Below are 14,167 nucleotides of genomic sequence, written 5' to 3'. Positions count from 1 at the left end.
AATTTGGAATCCCCACCCCCCCGACGTACAGATAATTTCACAGGATGTGTTGTTTCTAAATTTATTAAAATGGAGCCTCTCAGGCAAGGTGAAGGGATGGATTCCACCACAGAGTAGTTTTTAAAACAAACTTAATAAATATTGGGGTATGCTTTATCTCAACTCATGACTAAACCAATGCAAAGAGATGTTGCCTTCTCTCTTTATTGCTCTCAAGTAAACCTAAGTTTCCCAAATGTTAGAGAAAGCAAGAAGAGTGTGGGGAAGTTGGTGGTGGCTACGGTCAGGAGGGCTGTCCCTTAACCCAAAGTCCTTCCTCAACCTCCTCCTCCTTCTTTTATGGTTTTCTGCATAGAAACCCATGGTGATTGTGTGATTATCCACAATGTTCCATGGGGAATGTATCTTCCTTTAGGAAGCCATCGGTACTGGACAGGAATTTCCGGGAGCACCCGATGGAGAGTATTTCTCCTCCAAAAAGAATTGTTTTCCCATAAGCAAGGGAGTTACAAGGTTTAAGAACATAGTTTGTTAGAAAGGGACATGGCAATGGAATCCATTGGAGAGAGAATTCACCTCTATTTAGTTGTGTTGCTGCAAAATCATTTGAATCATATGCACATTTTGTTTAGGAGCGACAGGGAGAGACCATGTAGAAGTGCTGGGGTAAAGGTCAAGTTTCCATCCTGGGCTTTTGTACTTGCTTTCCCATCTGGTACAGTTCTCTTTTCCAAGGTACATGTGGAGCTGACTTCCTATCGTTTGGGCTTAAGTTCAGATCATGCCTCTCCACCCAGTCACCACTGCATTACATTCTTTGTAGTTTCCAACGTCTACAATGATCTTATTTGTTTTTTGATTTGTGTGCTGGCTAGATACCCCCACGGGGATGGACGTATCCTGAACACGGGGATCTTGTCTGTCTTCCTCATCTGTATGTCTCATCATCTATACAGTTGTCTCTGTGAACCAGACCAAGGGGGGCCCAGGCTCAAGTAAGGAATCATCATGATGATCGCTAAAAATGACTTGTACCTGAGTGACCCTAACTGACCTGATACTCTGCGTAAGAGAGAAGTCTCTAGTTAGGGTTAACATTTGTAACTAAAACGAATTACTTTATTTGGTGCTGTATGTTTCCAGTGTTTCCCTTTCCTTTGCTTTAATAACCGCCTCCAAGCGTATGCTGGATTTCACCTTGCCTTGTGTATCAGAAGTGTTGAGAGGAAAAAAAAAACTATCCCAGATAGCAAAAAGTCATGGCAAAGGGGCAAGAAATTAAAATGGATGTAGAGGTAACAGGAGAAAAAGATGGAAAATGAACCAGAGCAGTTTAAAGAGATGGTTTCATTTTTGGGTCCTGGTATATTTGCTCAGAATGGGATTTTAGGCACCATTTTTTTTGTTTTTTTGTTTCTTTCCACTGCATGTGATAATGTCATCATTTATTTTTAAATGTTTCTAAGTTGCAGATTTAAATTTATTTCGAATCAAGCCCTATTTTAAAATTACTTTTAATAGGAAGAAATGAGTCAAGGACATACATAACCTACTATATTTGAAGGACTCAAACAAACACAAGCCTGACTCTGAATTCCAAACTCTCACCAAAACAAAGAGATAAAAATCCACCTAAAATATATTTTCCTCTGTTTAGTCCTTGGGGGGAAATGTCAAGTATTGCACTTTAAAATTACTTTCATCTAACATTTTTGTCCCAACTCCCCCCCCACCCCACCCTGAATTCATCTTTTTTTTTTTTTTCCTACCAAACATGTTTTATGAATCCTTAACACAAAAGCAACTAGATTTTTCTAATTCAGCTTTGGAAAATTTATTCTCCTCTACAGAGCTATTTTTAACAAATGGCATATTTACTTACAAAATTGGGAGATGGGGGCGTCCAGCTGAGGCACGTTCCCTCCCTTAGCGTTGAGCTTCTGGACTTGGGTCGGGGGCACAGGCTTGTGTGACTGCCCAGTGGCCCGATACATGGCTTGGACCCACAAGATGCGATCTTGCTCGTCATCACTTGCAAATATCACGGTGTCTCCTTCTTTGACTGCATTGAAGAAGGCTCGGCCACCCTCTAAACCTGGAATACAAGGGAATAAACACTCCTAAGCTGAGCTGCCATGTTCTTAGAGGAACCAAGCCCTGAGAAAGGCCATTTCTGCTGCTTTTCCTCAGGCCAGAGAATGGAAGAGCAATTTATCTAATTCTAGGAGGGTAAGTCTGATACCCACTTGGCCACAGAGTGAAGCTCATAATGTTAAACAGACGTTCTGAGACTGGCTCTTACCTTTGTCTTTGTCTGACTGGGGACAGGAATGTCAAGTAGGCTGGTTGGGTAGATATCTACCTATAAGCACACTATTACTTTTCTTCATCTTTAAAAACAAACCACCCACCACCACCACCAACAAAAACATCACTTGACCCTACCTCTCCCTTCAGCTACGGTCCTATTGCTATTCTCTTTAAAATATAAGGGGAATCTCTACCAGGGTTTCTTAAAAATTTAGTGTCCCTGTGAATCCCAGGGGCATCTTGTTGGAATGCAGCTTCTGCCTTGGTAGGTCTGGGGTAGAAGCCTGAGAACCTGTATTTCTAACAAGTTCCCAGAGGATGCAGATGGTGCTGGTCTAAGGACCACACTTAACAGTAACAAAAGTCTCTCTCCTAGTCTGTCCTAAAGCTTCTTCAATCAGGCTGCTGCCCCATTGAAACTTGTCAAGGTCATCAATGACTTCCACAATGCTGAATCCAAAGGTCACTCAGAGTCTACATTTTATTTGATCCATGGACCTATCAGCAGCATTTGACACTTGATTCTCTTTGAAACACTTTCTTCACTTGGTTCCAGGTTACCCAGTTTCCTCCTTCCTCCCTGGAGGCTGCTTGTCAGTCTTGTTTGCTGGTTTCTCTTCCTCCTCCTAACTGTTAAATGTTGTAGCATCCTGGTGTGTCTCTGGACCTCTTCTCATCCCCAGTGAGGCCATCCAGTCTTAAAAGCCATGAATCTGCTTATAGTCCCTACATTTCTATCTCCAACCTTGACCCCTCCTGTGAACTGCAGACCTGTACATCTAATGGTGTTCTTGACTTCTTCACATGGGTATCTGATAGACACCCCAAGCTCATCATATCTGACACTGAACTCCTGGTCTTTTTCCCAAACTCTCTCCAACTCAGTAAAACTGAGCTTGTCCCTCTAGCTGCTCAAGCCCTCAAACTTGGAGTCCTTTTGGACTCCTCACTTTCTCTCACTACCCACTTCCAATGGAATTCTGAGAACATTCTACCAGAATTCTTCCACCTGCAGTGCTTTCTGAATCTAGTCATGCTCATCTCTCACCTGGACTATTTTAATGGTCTCCTATCTTATCCGCCCTGCCTCATCCTCACTCTCTATAGTCAATTCTCAGTGGCAGCCAAAGTAATCAGTTTAGCAAGAGTCAAGTCATGTCACTCCTCTTCTCAAAACCTGCCAGTCATTCCTCATTTCACTCAGAGGAAAAGTCTAGGTTCTAACAAGGCCTGCAAGGCCCCCTGGATCGACCCACCACTACTTCTACTCTTGTCTCCTCCTACTCTCTCCCTAATGCATAGATGCACATACTTCTCGGTAGCCACACTAAGCTCTTGCTGTTTCTTGAACACTTCAGGTATGTTCTCATCTTGAGACTTTTGCACTTGTTGTTTCTTGTGCCTAGAATATGCTTCCTCCAGATATCTGCATGGTTCACATCAGCACCTCCTTCATACCTTTGCTCAAACATCGCATTCTTGTTGGGTCCCTCCCTGATCTTTACCCTTGAGTCACCATCCCTCTTATCTCGCTTATCACCTTCTAACAAGCTATATAATTTACTTAACTTCATAAGGACAGGGAGTTTTTGTCTGTTTTGTTCACTGCTGTATCCCTAGTACCTAGAACAGTGCATGGTATATAGTTGGTGTTTAGCAAATACTTGTTGAATAAATGAATGCTCTACAGACCTGTCTTTTTTCCACAGGCAGCTCTCAAGGTTAAAATTTGGAGAGAGGTAGGTGAAAGCCTTTTTGGGCTCAGGCCAAAGCGACATTGTGTCTGTCAACATACTCTAAAAGATTGCATTTTAGGGTCACTGGATACTCTCTGGCTAGAAATAAAGCTTCCTATCTTTATCAGATTCCTCCTCATCCTCCCAATTACTGGTTTAATACTGAGAGGAGAATGAGCAGAGTGAATAGCACCCCCAAATTTCCAACAATGCCCTGTCACTAGCCTGCTTGACATTTGGCACTGGAAGATTTCTGGTGACAGTAAGACTTCTCCATGGTGCTGATAATGTTAATTCAGGTGCCTATTCCATTGAGAAGGTGTGTGTTGGGAATTCTGCACTTAGAGTTGCCAGGGACTCTAGAACAATCAACAGCTACTTCTTCATGTGGAGGGTTTAGTGCTAAGGCATTTTTAACAAAAGCTTTTTGGTAGTTAGGATTATGAGAGAGCATTTTGCCTAATTCCTTATGGAGGGTTTTTAAATGTGTGGTTTGGATAGGATGATGTACAGTTAGCAAGCAGGGAAAACCTGATGAGATGAACGGGCGACACGAGAAAAAGGCAAATCTGGAAGGGAAAGGAAGAAGAGCTTTGAGGGAATGCTCTAAGCCCTAAAAAGTGAACACGAAGGAGCTTAAAGGAAGAGTGAATCAACAGACCTTCTGCAGCCTAGCCTTATGGTAACTTTTGGGATAAGCCACATCGATACTGTCAGTGAATGCTAGGCCCCCCATCACTGGAGGTGACTCCCCCCTGCCCACTCCCCACAGCTGGGGGTGGGGATGCCGTGTTTCCGGAGGTACGGTCAGAACATAGTTCACGGGATTGCTCTGGAGAGTGGAGAGGTAGAAGTAGATACTAAGCAATTTTCAGATTGTTATTCGATCCTCCCAACGGTGCTATGAAGTAAGTACTATTATTCCCACTTTATAATGAGGAAACAACCACAGAGAAGGCTATGACTAGCCAATACACACAAAGCAGGGCTGTAAGCATCAGAGCTGGGCTTCTAGCCCCACTGTCTGGCTCCAGAGCTGACAACTGGACCCCTTGTGCTGTTCGGTTGCAAAGCTGAGGAGCATGGCCTGGCGCACGGTGAAAGTGCTCTGAGAATTACCTGTTAACAACAGAATGAAGCCTAACTGTGGTGTGAGTGGAGCACAAGGAGAAATATCGAAAGTGGCAGAAGCTGGGGAAATGACAGCTGCAGAGAGCAACAGAGCTATTTCAGACGGCATAGGAGACCAAGGGCACACCAGTGAAAGCAAGGAGGGAGCAGAGAAAACCAGGGGAGGAGGAAGCCAAGTGAACATCGGCACATGCTCCGAGGCAGCAGAGGTTTCGACAGGGCAGCTATTCCTGGGGACTGGATCTGTAGACGGTGATGTGTGACAGGGCGAGGGCTCTTCCTGGAGGACGTGGAGCACAGCCCCACAGGTACTGACCTGTCAAGCACAAGGCGACAGGTCTGCAAAAGGACAGAGGCAGACCAGGCAGGCAGGGAGTGGTGGCTGGTTCCTTGTGGGGCTGGGGCGGGGGCACTGCTGTTCCAGCAACCTGCTGGATGGACACAGTCTGTTTACGATGGGAACACTGTCTAAGGTTTAATGCAGTTGTTTAAATTGTGCTGTTGGATTATTCTGAATATCCTTTTATTTAGACTGAATGACTTAGTCTAATAGGACTTGAGAGATTACTGTATACTCTCCCAACCATACCCAGGGAAACTGAAAGCGAAGCATTTTCATTTTTAGCTTAAAATGAGTATCCTGGATGGAAAATTCACATACAATTATTTACTGATTCCCCAAATTAATATTTCAAAGATTCTAAACAGGTGGGGCTGATTTGGCTCACAGGCTTGTGTCTGGGCGCCCATTTCGACCCGAGGCCGCTACGGAGGCAAGAACACACACGCCTGCAAGGCTACCTACCCCGTGAACAATTTCCGCCTGTTGGTTCCACAGACAACCTGCAGAAAGCCAAGAGCGGGAGAAACAGGAGGGACTCAGAAGTCCCCCCCACCCCCGTGCACACTCACCTGTCAGGGAGAGGTTGAGGAGATTTTTCCAATCTCTGAGGACAGTGGCTAAATTGTGCATGACTTCCATCTCCAGCTGGTCAACTTGACTGTGCACAGGAATCCTCGACTGTCCTTACTTAAATGTGAGGAATCTGCCCTCCTCCCTTCTGGCTCATAGGTTAGGAGTGGGGCCCAGGAGTTAAAGCACTCTTTCAGAAAGTCTGAGTTAGACTTCTCATGACAATTGGGCGTATTTAAATCTCCGTTTTCAATCAAACATTAGGAAATAAATAGGACTTGGCACATGGAAGAGCAGAAAAGAAGCTGCTTATTATTCTCAAGAACATAATCAACTTACTTTCCATTTACATCTTTGGTAAAGGAATTTATAAATTATATCCCATGGGATCGATGTGGAACAAAGAAAAGAAGATTTTATAATATATGTACACAGTTAACTTTTGCATGTATGTAGAACAGCTTTCTCTCTGCTCCTGCCCTCCCCATTGTGGGAAGAGAATTCTGCTTTCCCATAATAAAATAACAATTCTAGCTTTGCTCTGGCGGCACATGGAGTTATGCTTTACGGCAAGTGCCAAAGAATGACGTGGGCTAGACCCTGAGTTCCAGCTCTTTTTTCTTTCTTTCCAAAACGGGAAGATAATCCTGGTCCTGCCTCCTTGGTAGGACTGTGGTCAGATCCAAATGCAATCGTGTAGGGGAAAGGAACTGGGAAATGGGTTAGAAGGAATTACCGTCAGAAGACGCTACAGCATTTTCTTCTCATGTGGGCCCTTTTGTCTCCCACTTTAAAATGCAGGTCTTTGGAAAGCTGGAATCTATTTTTCTGAAGGGAACCCAATGGTTTGAGAAGAATGTGGACTATTGCAGGAACCCGTGAGGGCTGGTTTCTTAATGCAGGAGCCACATCCTTTCAATGAGATGTTGCAAGAAATTGTTTCGAACTCGTAGGCTCTATTCAGTATGAAAGATTTTTAAGCAGAGCCTTTAATTCTTGCTTTACATGGTCAGCTCTGTATCATGCTCTGGCTGGAAGCAAATTACCAAGGGGAGAGGTGGGGGCTGGTCCAAATCACTCAGGGTTGGGGCTCTGAAGGTACTCATTTTCCTAAGCAGCCTGGGCCCAAGGCCTTCCCTGCCACACCTTTTCAGGTTAACATTCCATCTTTTCTCAAACTCTGTTTTTCTTTTATGTGTATTTTGTTGCATGTGGAAGAGCAATATGGGAGTAGAAAAAAAGGTTTTGGGCCAAATAATGCAGTATGGTTGGAAATGCTTCCCTTGTGCAGATTTGGCATAAAAATAAACTTCTCTGGGAGAGGGCTGTTGGTGCTTGTTGTTCATTAATATGCTGAAATGATTTCGCACCCCCCCCCATTTTGAAAGTTCTTTGAGGCTGATTTTTATTCATTTTTTTTCCCTGGGAAAAGATAAAATGGGTGGGGGGAAGAGGTGTGAGGGGGCAGGATGTAGAACTTATGAGAAATACTACCATTTGTGTGGTTCTTTTAGTTACATAAGGCTTAGGAGATTGGATGTCTATGCTTGGGGATTGGTGTCTTCTTAGGAAAGAAGACATTTAGGGAGAGCTTTCTTTTCAAGTGCCATCAGCTAAACTTGACTTGTAGTTAGCAGATATGGATGTACAGGACAGGCTCACTTAGACATGGAAACACAATACCTGCCAAGCCCACACATCCCTGGTGAAAAACCACACATGCTAACATACACACGTGCACACGGTCCTTAGTGAACATATAAGACTCCTCTTTCAGTAATTTCTTTTTTAGCATTCTAGGTGGGGTACCTATTTGATGTGGGCACAGCTAGGTAAAAGAAAAATGTATTACGTTTTCTTTTTGGTTTTATGAGGATCCCTTGAGTCAAACCAAAGCCCTTGATTGGGATGCCATTCCCTGAACCAGGATGGAAACTCTGTAAGACCAGGGACTGTGGCCATCCTGGTCACCTGTGAAACCTAGTCACTCGGCTTAGTGCCTAGCATGGAGGTAGTGCCCAGGAAATATTAGTTGACCTGTGATTTGTGTCAGGGGAGAGTTCCGGGGGTTCATAGCCTAGAGGGTGGGTGGGTACCTGGCTGGGGGTCCGTGTAGTCCACAGTGTAGCCATCCAGTTGTAGAAGTTCCTGAGGCTCCGCTTTTTTCTCCCGGTAACTGCACATGGCAAATGTGTACTGACTGACCTGGGAAGGAAAAGCACAGATGGTAAGGTTGCTCCCCTAGGGCCCATCTTCCCTGAAGAAGCCCTCTCTGATCAACCATGTCCTTGTCCCTGAGGCCCTGCACTTAGTAGCTGGCTTCCAATTGCATTTTGCTACCTCCTGGCTGTGTGACTTAGCGCAAGTTACTCAGCCTCTCTGGTCCTTTGGACCCTCCTGGGTAGACTGGATGCAATCTGAGAACTGACCTCCTCACTGGCGTATTGTGAGAGCTGAATGAGTTCACATGTGGCATGCACTTGGGATTTGTTCCTAGCACTAAGTAAGTGCTTGATAAAAGCTGTTTGCAATTACTATTACTGTTTGTTATTTTAATTGGCTAAGCCATATGAGATTGCCATTCTTTGTAGGTCAAAACTGGTTAAATAGTGGCAATTTGATAGGTTTTACCTAATATAACCATGGCCCTGGCTGGTTCCCACGTTCCCACAGGCCTTTTGGTCAGCATGTAGGGACCAGACGTTCATTTATAAATGCCCCAGCGACTTTTGGTTACCATTTTATTTTTTGCAAGCCAATTCTCAGCATCAAGCCACACATTTTATTTCCCCTCCCTCTTCTCCTATGGAAGGAGTGCTTTCAGTTGCTTTGAGAAGTCTTCCTTGCCTCTCAGACAAGTGCAGGAGTGACACGCTGTCACAAGCAATGAGCGCTCTATTGCTAGGTGCCAGTCACAGTCGAGCCATCCTCAGCCCCCGATGGCCTGGCCGTTGTCCCTGTGCAGCCCTCATGGCCGGCACAGGCGTCCCTGCCAGTGCTGGGCGGCTGCTCCACAGCTGCAGGCCGGCCTTCGGGACCCTGTCGCCACAGTGCATGCACAGCCGGCATGGATCCTTCGCATTTCTACATCTGGCTCATCTGCAAGGAGTCCGTGGGAGAGCAAGCACCCTTCGGGGTTTGGGCTAAAAGCTCGTGGGCATGTTTACCATCCACGATGTCACATGTCTTAGAGAAGGAGTGCCACATCCCTTATCTCTTTAGTTCCCTTTATTAAGAGAGACATTTTCTAAGTGAACTTTGATCCCTGCTGGGGACATTTTTAGCCTCCTCCATGGTGAGATCTTTTTTTTTTTTTTTTAATGGTAATAAGAAATTGGTGCTTTCAAGCCCTGCACCCATCTCCTGCATCGTCTCGGGCCTCCCGGTCCTACTGGCAGATAAACGAGAAGGATTGGTATATCTATTGCTGCCCTCTGTTGGTTCCTGGTGACAACTTTCTTCGTAATGCGTATGATCTGCAGAACCGGCTCCTTCTAGTGCAAGGCCTGGAGGGACTTCAGGGGAAATAGAAGGCCAGATCACGAAGAGTATTTTCATAAGTGGACATGTATTATTCTTTGTAATAAGCAGAATAACCAATAGCATCCTCTTCTCTTAAAAAGGAGGGTTAGGAGTGCAAGCATGGGGGTCACATTGGCCAGGGGTCCTATCCCAGCTCTGATAAGCTCCCACCTGTCTCAGCGTCCTTGTCTGTATTTTACGTGCATCTTACTGTTGCTGGGGGATTAACTGAGCAATGAAGGGCTTCACATACCATGTACGACAATCACAGAGCAAATGCTCAATATATGCATTTAAATAAGCAGCTTCCTTGCATTTAGCACCAGCATTCTAATATAGAGTAGTTGAATAGGTATATTTGCCTACTAGATTATAAATCCTTTGAGGGTAAGCCTAGCGAGTCATACATCTTCGTTGTATTTCCCTCCTTATAAGCAAAATCTACCATATAAAGGGCATTTGCTCTTTGAGTCTGATTGGTTCTAGAAAGTACGTATAACCTAATAAAGAGGGTTTTTCCTTCCAAATTTACATATGTTACTCCAAGCACAGCACCAGGCCTTTCCAACTCATTACTGGTCTGAATAACTGAGCTCCCAGGTCCCCAGCATGATAGTGGTCATACATATTGCTGGAATGTTTCTGTCGTGATTTTTACCTGTCTCTGGCAACACGAGAGATGATGTAGTTTGTTAATGGGATGATTAGCCAGAGAGTTGCAGATACTAACTTGAGATCAGAAAAATATAACAACAGAAGGGTGTTATTTCAAGATTTATGCATTTACTATTGCTACACGCTTTGGGCTCTTAGATTTTTCTGTTCTAGTTCAGGTGCTTGCTTTCTGGAGCGCTGTACTCTGTTGCCCTCTTCTGGTGATATGGCAGAAGTTGTCCTGACAAACTTCGGGATCGCATAAACTAGTTGGTTTATCAGAAGCATTTTAATTGGGGATTTGGTGACTTTCTTTAGGAAATAAAGGCAGGGAGAAGAAATTCTAATTACTGCAAATTTCAGGGGGAACCTAAGTTTTTCTGGAGTGCTTGAAGGGTGGGGAATAGTAACAGGTTTGGAAACTTTTTGATTTTTTTTTAAAGCCTCTACAAGACAACACTAAGCGAATGAAATGAATGTTTCTCTACCACAGTAAAATTCTCTTTCAACTGCAGTTTGATAAGAAGTTAATGAGATGGTGAGCTCTATTGTAATGATGGCAGAGAGGCACCTAGAATACATGTCAGAAGTCAGAGAGTTGGCCACTGCTGTCAGAGACGCTGGCCTAGAACAACAGAAAACAGAGATCTCGTGACCACTTTCATCTGAAAGTGTCCTTTGGGGAGAAGGGCGAAAGGACTGTAGTGTTTACATCTTTGGGATTTTCAGCTGGTGGTACTTTCATATAGAATCATGGGATGGGATGGGCTGCTGGGACTTCAGAGGGTACAGGCTTCGAGATTTAAGAGCTGCTGGACCTCCCATACACAAGGCACCCTCAGCTTATTTTCAGATACTATTTAAACTGGGAAGAGGTTTATTAATAATGTTTCTTAAAGAGTGGACTGAGGCCATTTTCATTAGAGTGTATGTATGGGAGGGTGGGGGAGAGGTTATAAAGATGCAGATTCTGTAAGTCATAACAACAGGATCTCAGGTCAGGGTGAGTCTCAGGGACTGGCATTTTACATAATTGCTCTAGATATTTCTTAAAGCACACTAAAGCTTGAGAACCATTGCTTTAACATATGGGAACTGTCCAGAAACTTTCAGGTTGTCCCTGACTTTCAATTAGATTTAACAACTTGAGTCCAAATAGGAGATGGAAGGATCAGTGCTTTCTGGTCCCCTGACTCTCCTTTCTCCTTCCTCCCATCACCCCTGGAAGACTGAAGTGCATGCACATACAACAAATGATACAATGTATTTGTCTAAACCCCCTGGCTTTGCCTTTACCATCACTCCTTATAAATGCCTCAGCTGTCATTTTTCCTGAAACCCTGGTCATTAGCCCTTGCCCAAAGTTCATACATATCCATTTTAGAAAAGAGTTCTTTATTTATGGTTCATTCATTAATTCATTCATTTAACAAATATTAGGTATTGTGTTTGGTGCTAGGAATATTAAGATGTACAAAACTAGATAGAATTTCTGTTCTCCTGTCTAGTGTGAAGGTAGACATTAATCACATTACCTCAGAAATGAGTAACTTTAATGGGGACAGGTATAAAAAGAGATATATGATACTGTAAGAGCTTGGGGATTTGGTCTACTTGGGTGGGCAGGGAAAGTTTGCATGAGGAAGCACTGACTGATTGAGCCAAGATCTGAAGATGGAGAAATTTTTATGATGTGAAGAACAAAATTCCCGGGACCAAGGACCTTTTCTCTTTTTTTAATTTTATGATGCTTAACTTTTTTTAAAAAACACATTTTATAAGTAATCTCTACACCCAGCATAGGGTTTGAACTCACAACCCCAAATCAAGAGTCGCAGGCTCTATGTAATGAGTCAGCCATGCGTCCAAGACCATCTTTAATGTGACTTGGTTGTAAATGAAAGGTCACAGAGTTTAAATCCTAGACTCCTGATTAATTTTAACACGAAAGCCACTTGGTGGAGTAGAGGAAAAATAGGTTTTGGAGTTATACAGACCTGGATTTGATTCTCAGATCCCTTATTTTCTAGGTGTGTGACCTGGTACAATTCAGTTAACTGCTGGGACTCAGTTTCATTATCTTTAAATCAAGATGATGGTAACAATTGTGGAACATTTCTTATATTTGAATACAGAGCATTCATTTCCCTGGTAGCTGAATCCTGATTTTACTTGGGGAATCATGGCCTTCCCCACTTTCAGCCCATTATTAGTTTGTTTGGGGCTAATTGAGCCTCAGTGTGGAGGTAGGGTGGGTGGGACATGTGGCCCAGGCCTAGCCAATCAGCATCACATCTCCTTGGCAGCAGTGATTGGTGCAGGGATGGGCACATGACCACACTGGGCCAACGAAAGATCAATTAGGGGATGAGCTCAAACTACAGAGAATGAAAGGCTTTCTTTCCTCTGGGACTGCTAAACTGCTGTAAATCTTGACCCATGTTATTCTGCTGCATGGAGAGATGTTGCTTGAGGGTGGTGCCAGCTCATCGGAGAGCATGGTCAAAAATCAGAGTGGGAGATGAACCATGAGAGACTATGGACTCTGAGAAACAAACTGAGGGTTCTAGAGGGGAGGGGGTGGGAGGATGGGTTGGCCTGGTGGTGGGTATTGGGGAGGGCACATTCTGCATGGAGCACTGGGTGTTATGCACAAACAATGAATCATGGAACACTTCATCTAAAACCAATGATGTAATGTATGGTGATTAACATAATAAAATTTAAAAAAAGAGAGAGCGAGATGGTATTGATTGAGAGTCAAAGCCTTGATGGCTGTGTTTGAGACCTGGACCTACCCATGCCAGAAAACTCTTTATTCAACTGCTAATTTAATTAACTAACCAATACAGTTCTTCCCTTTTTATAACGTATGCTAGTTGGGTTGATTGTTGTCATTTGCAACCAGAATATAAATAGAAATGCCCTTTAAGGCAATGTAATTTTGGGTGGGAAAAATAGACATTCATTCAGAGAGTTATAAATCACTCAACTACTTATATGTTTCACAATTCATTTGGAGGGGTTAAGTTACTTTAATATGGTTTCCTGGGTGACAACTGCTATATTCCAAGGCATTTTACATTATATGACAATATTTTATTCAGATTTAGTGATTTTTCTGAAAGCTGAAGCAGTCAGAGTGTTTAGTCTTTACATTATCTGTAGAGAATCAGCAATAGGATATGGATTTAGGATATTGGTTCTATCTGATACAAGGTAATTGAGCTCTAGAACATTGTATATGCATAAATCTCTTTGGGGACCTGTTCCACCTGAGTGCTTGGAATCACGGAAAGCCTTTGGAGTCAGAAGACGTGCATTAGGTTTCACCTTGGCTGCCTATTAGCTGTTGACCATGGGCAAGTCACTTAGCCACTCTGAGCCTCACTTTCCTCAAATATGAAATGGGATAAGACTTATCTTCACTGCAGTGTAGAAAGGTTGTAAAGACCAACTTGATGAACACTTTATAAAGTCTAAGAGACCATATAAATATAAGCAATTGTTAGCATTATCAGAAGAGACACAGAATATTATGGTTTGTATGGTTCTAAAAGGGGGAAAAAAGGCTCAGAAATACTTTGGATGACGACCAATCAAAAACTGATTTTAACCAGAAGTCTTCTAGGCATAGAGTAAAAATATTTTATTTTTAAATTTAATTTATTTTATTGAGTACAAATATTTTTAAAATAAAAAGATCATAGCGATGAGACTTTCTAGCCTGGTCTGGGTGATGAGTTGGCTGCTTTCATTTCTCCCCTATACACCCAAGGTGGGGAGCTCTAGAACTCTATGGAATTGGCACCTTCATCATTAGCATTGGTTTGGTCAGAGTTCCTAACAATGGTAATCAGTGTGTTTAGTCCTTACCGTGGCATCTGGGGTTTAGAATGAA

General features: G+C 43.4%; 1 protein-coding gene across 7 annotated transcripts in view; it reads right to left on the bottom strand.

Annotated features, from left to right (window-relative positions):
• The window catches only part of CADPS (calcium dependent secretion activator), a 484,463-nt gene that overhangs the window by 149,454 nt on the left and 320,842 nt on the right, over positions 1–14,167 (bottom strand). For all 7 annotated transcript variants that reach the window (XM_064576385.1, XM_064576381.1, XM_064576395.1 and 4 more), the window contains 2 exons: positions 8,187–8,295; positions 1,883–2,095 (listed from right to left, as the gene is read on the bottom strand). In XM_064576385.1, the coding sequence (XP_064432455.1) occupies positions 1,883–2,095; positions 8,187–8,295 (322 nt within the window). The remainder of the gene's footprint in view (positions 1–1,882; positions 2,096–8,186; positions 8,296–14,167) is intronic.

Source organism: Mirounga angustirostris, unplaced genomic scaffold (genome assembly GCF_029215605.1).
Source record: "Mirounga angustirostris isolate CCGP_5_RB_7025 unplaced genomic scaffold, mMirAng1.0.hap1 SCAF_1, whole genome shotgun sequence".
Classification (NCBI taxonomy): Eukaryota; Metazoa; Chordata; class Mammalia; order Carnivora; family Phocidae; genus Mirounga; species Mirounga angustirostris.
Note: the sequence above shows the minus strand (reverse complement) of the source record. Positions and strands in the feature narration are given on the sequence as shown.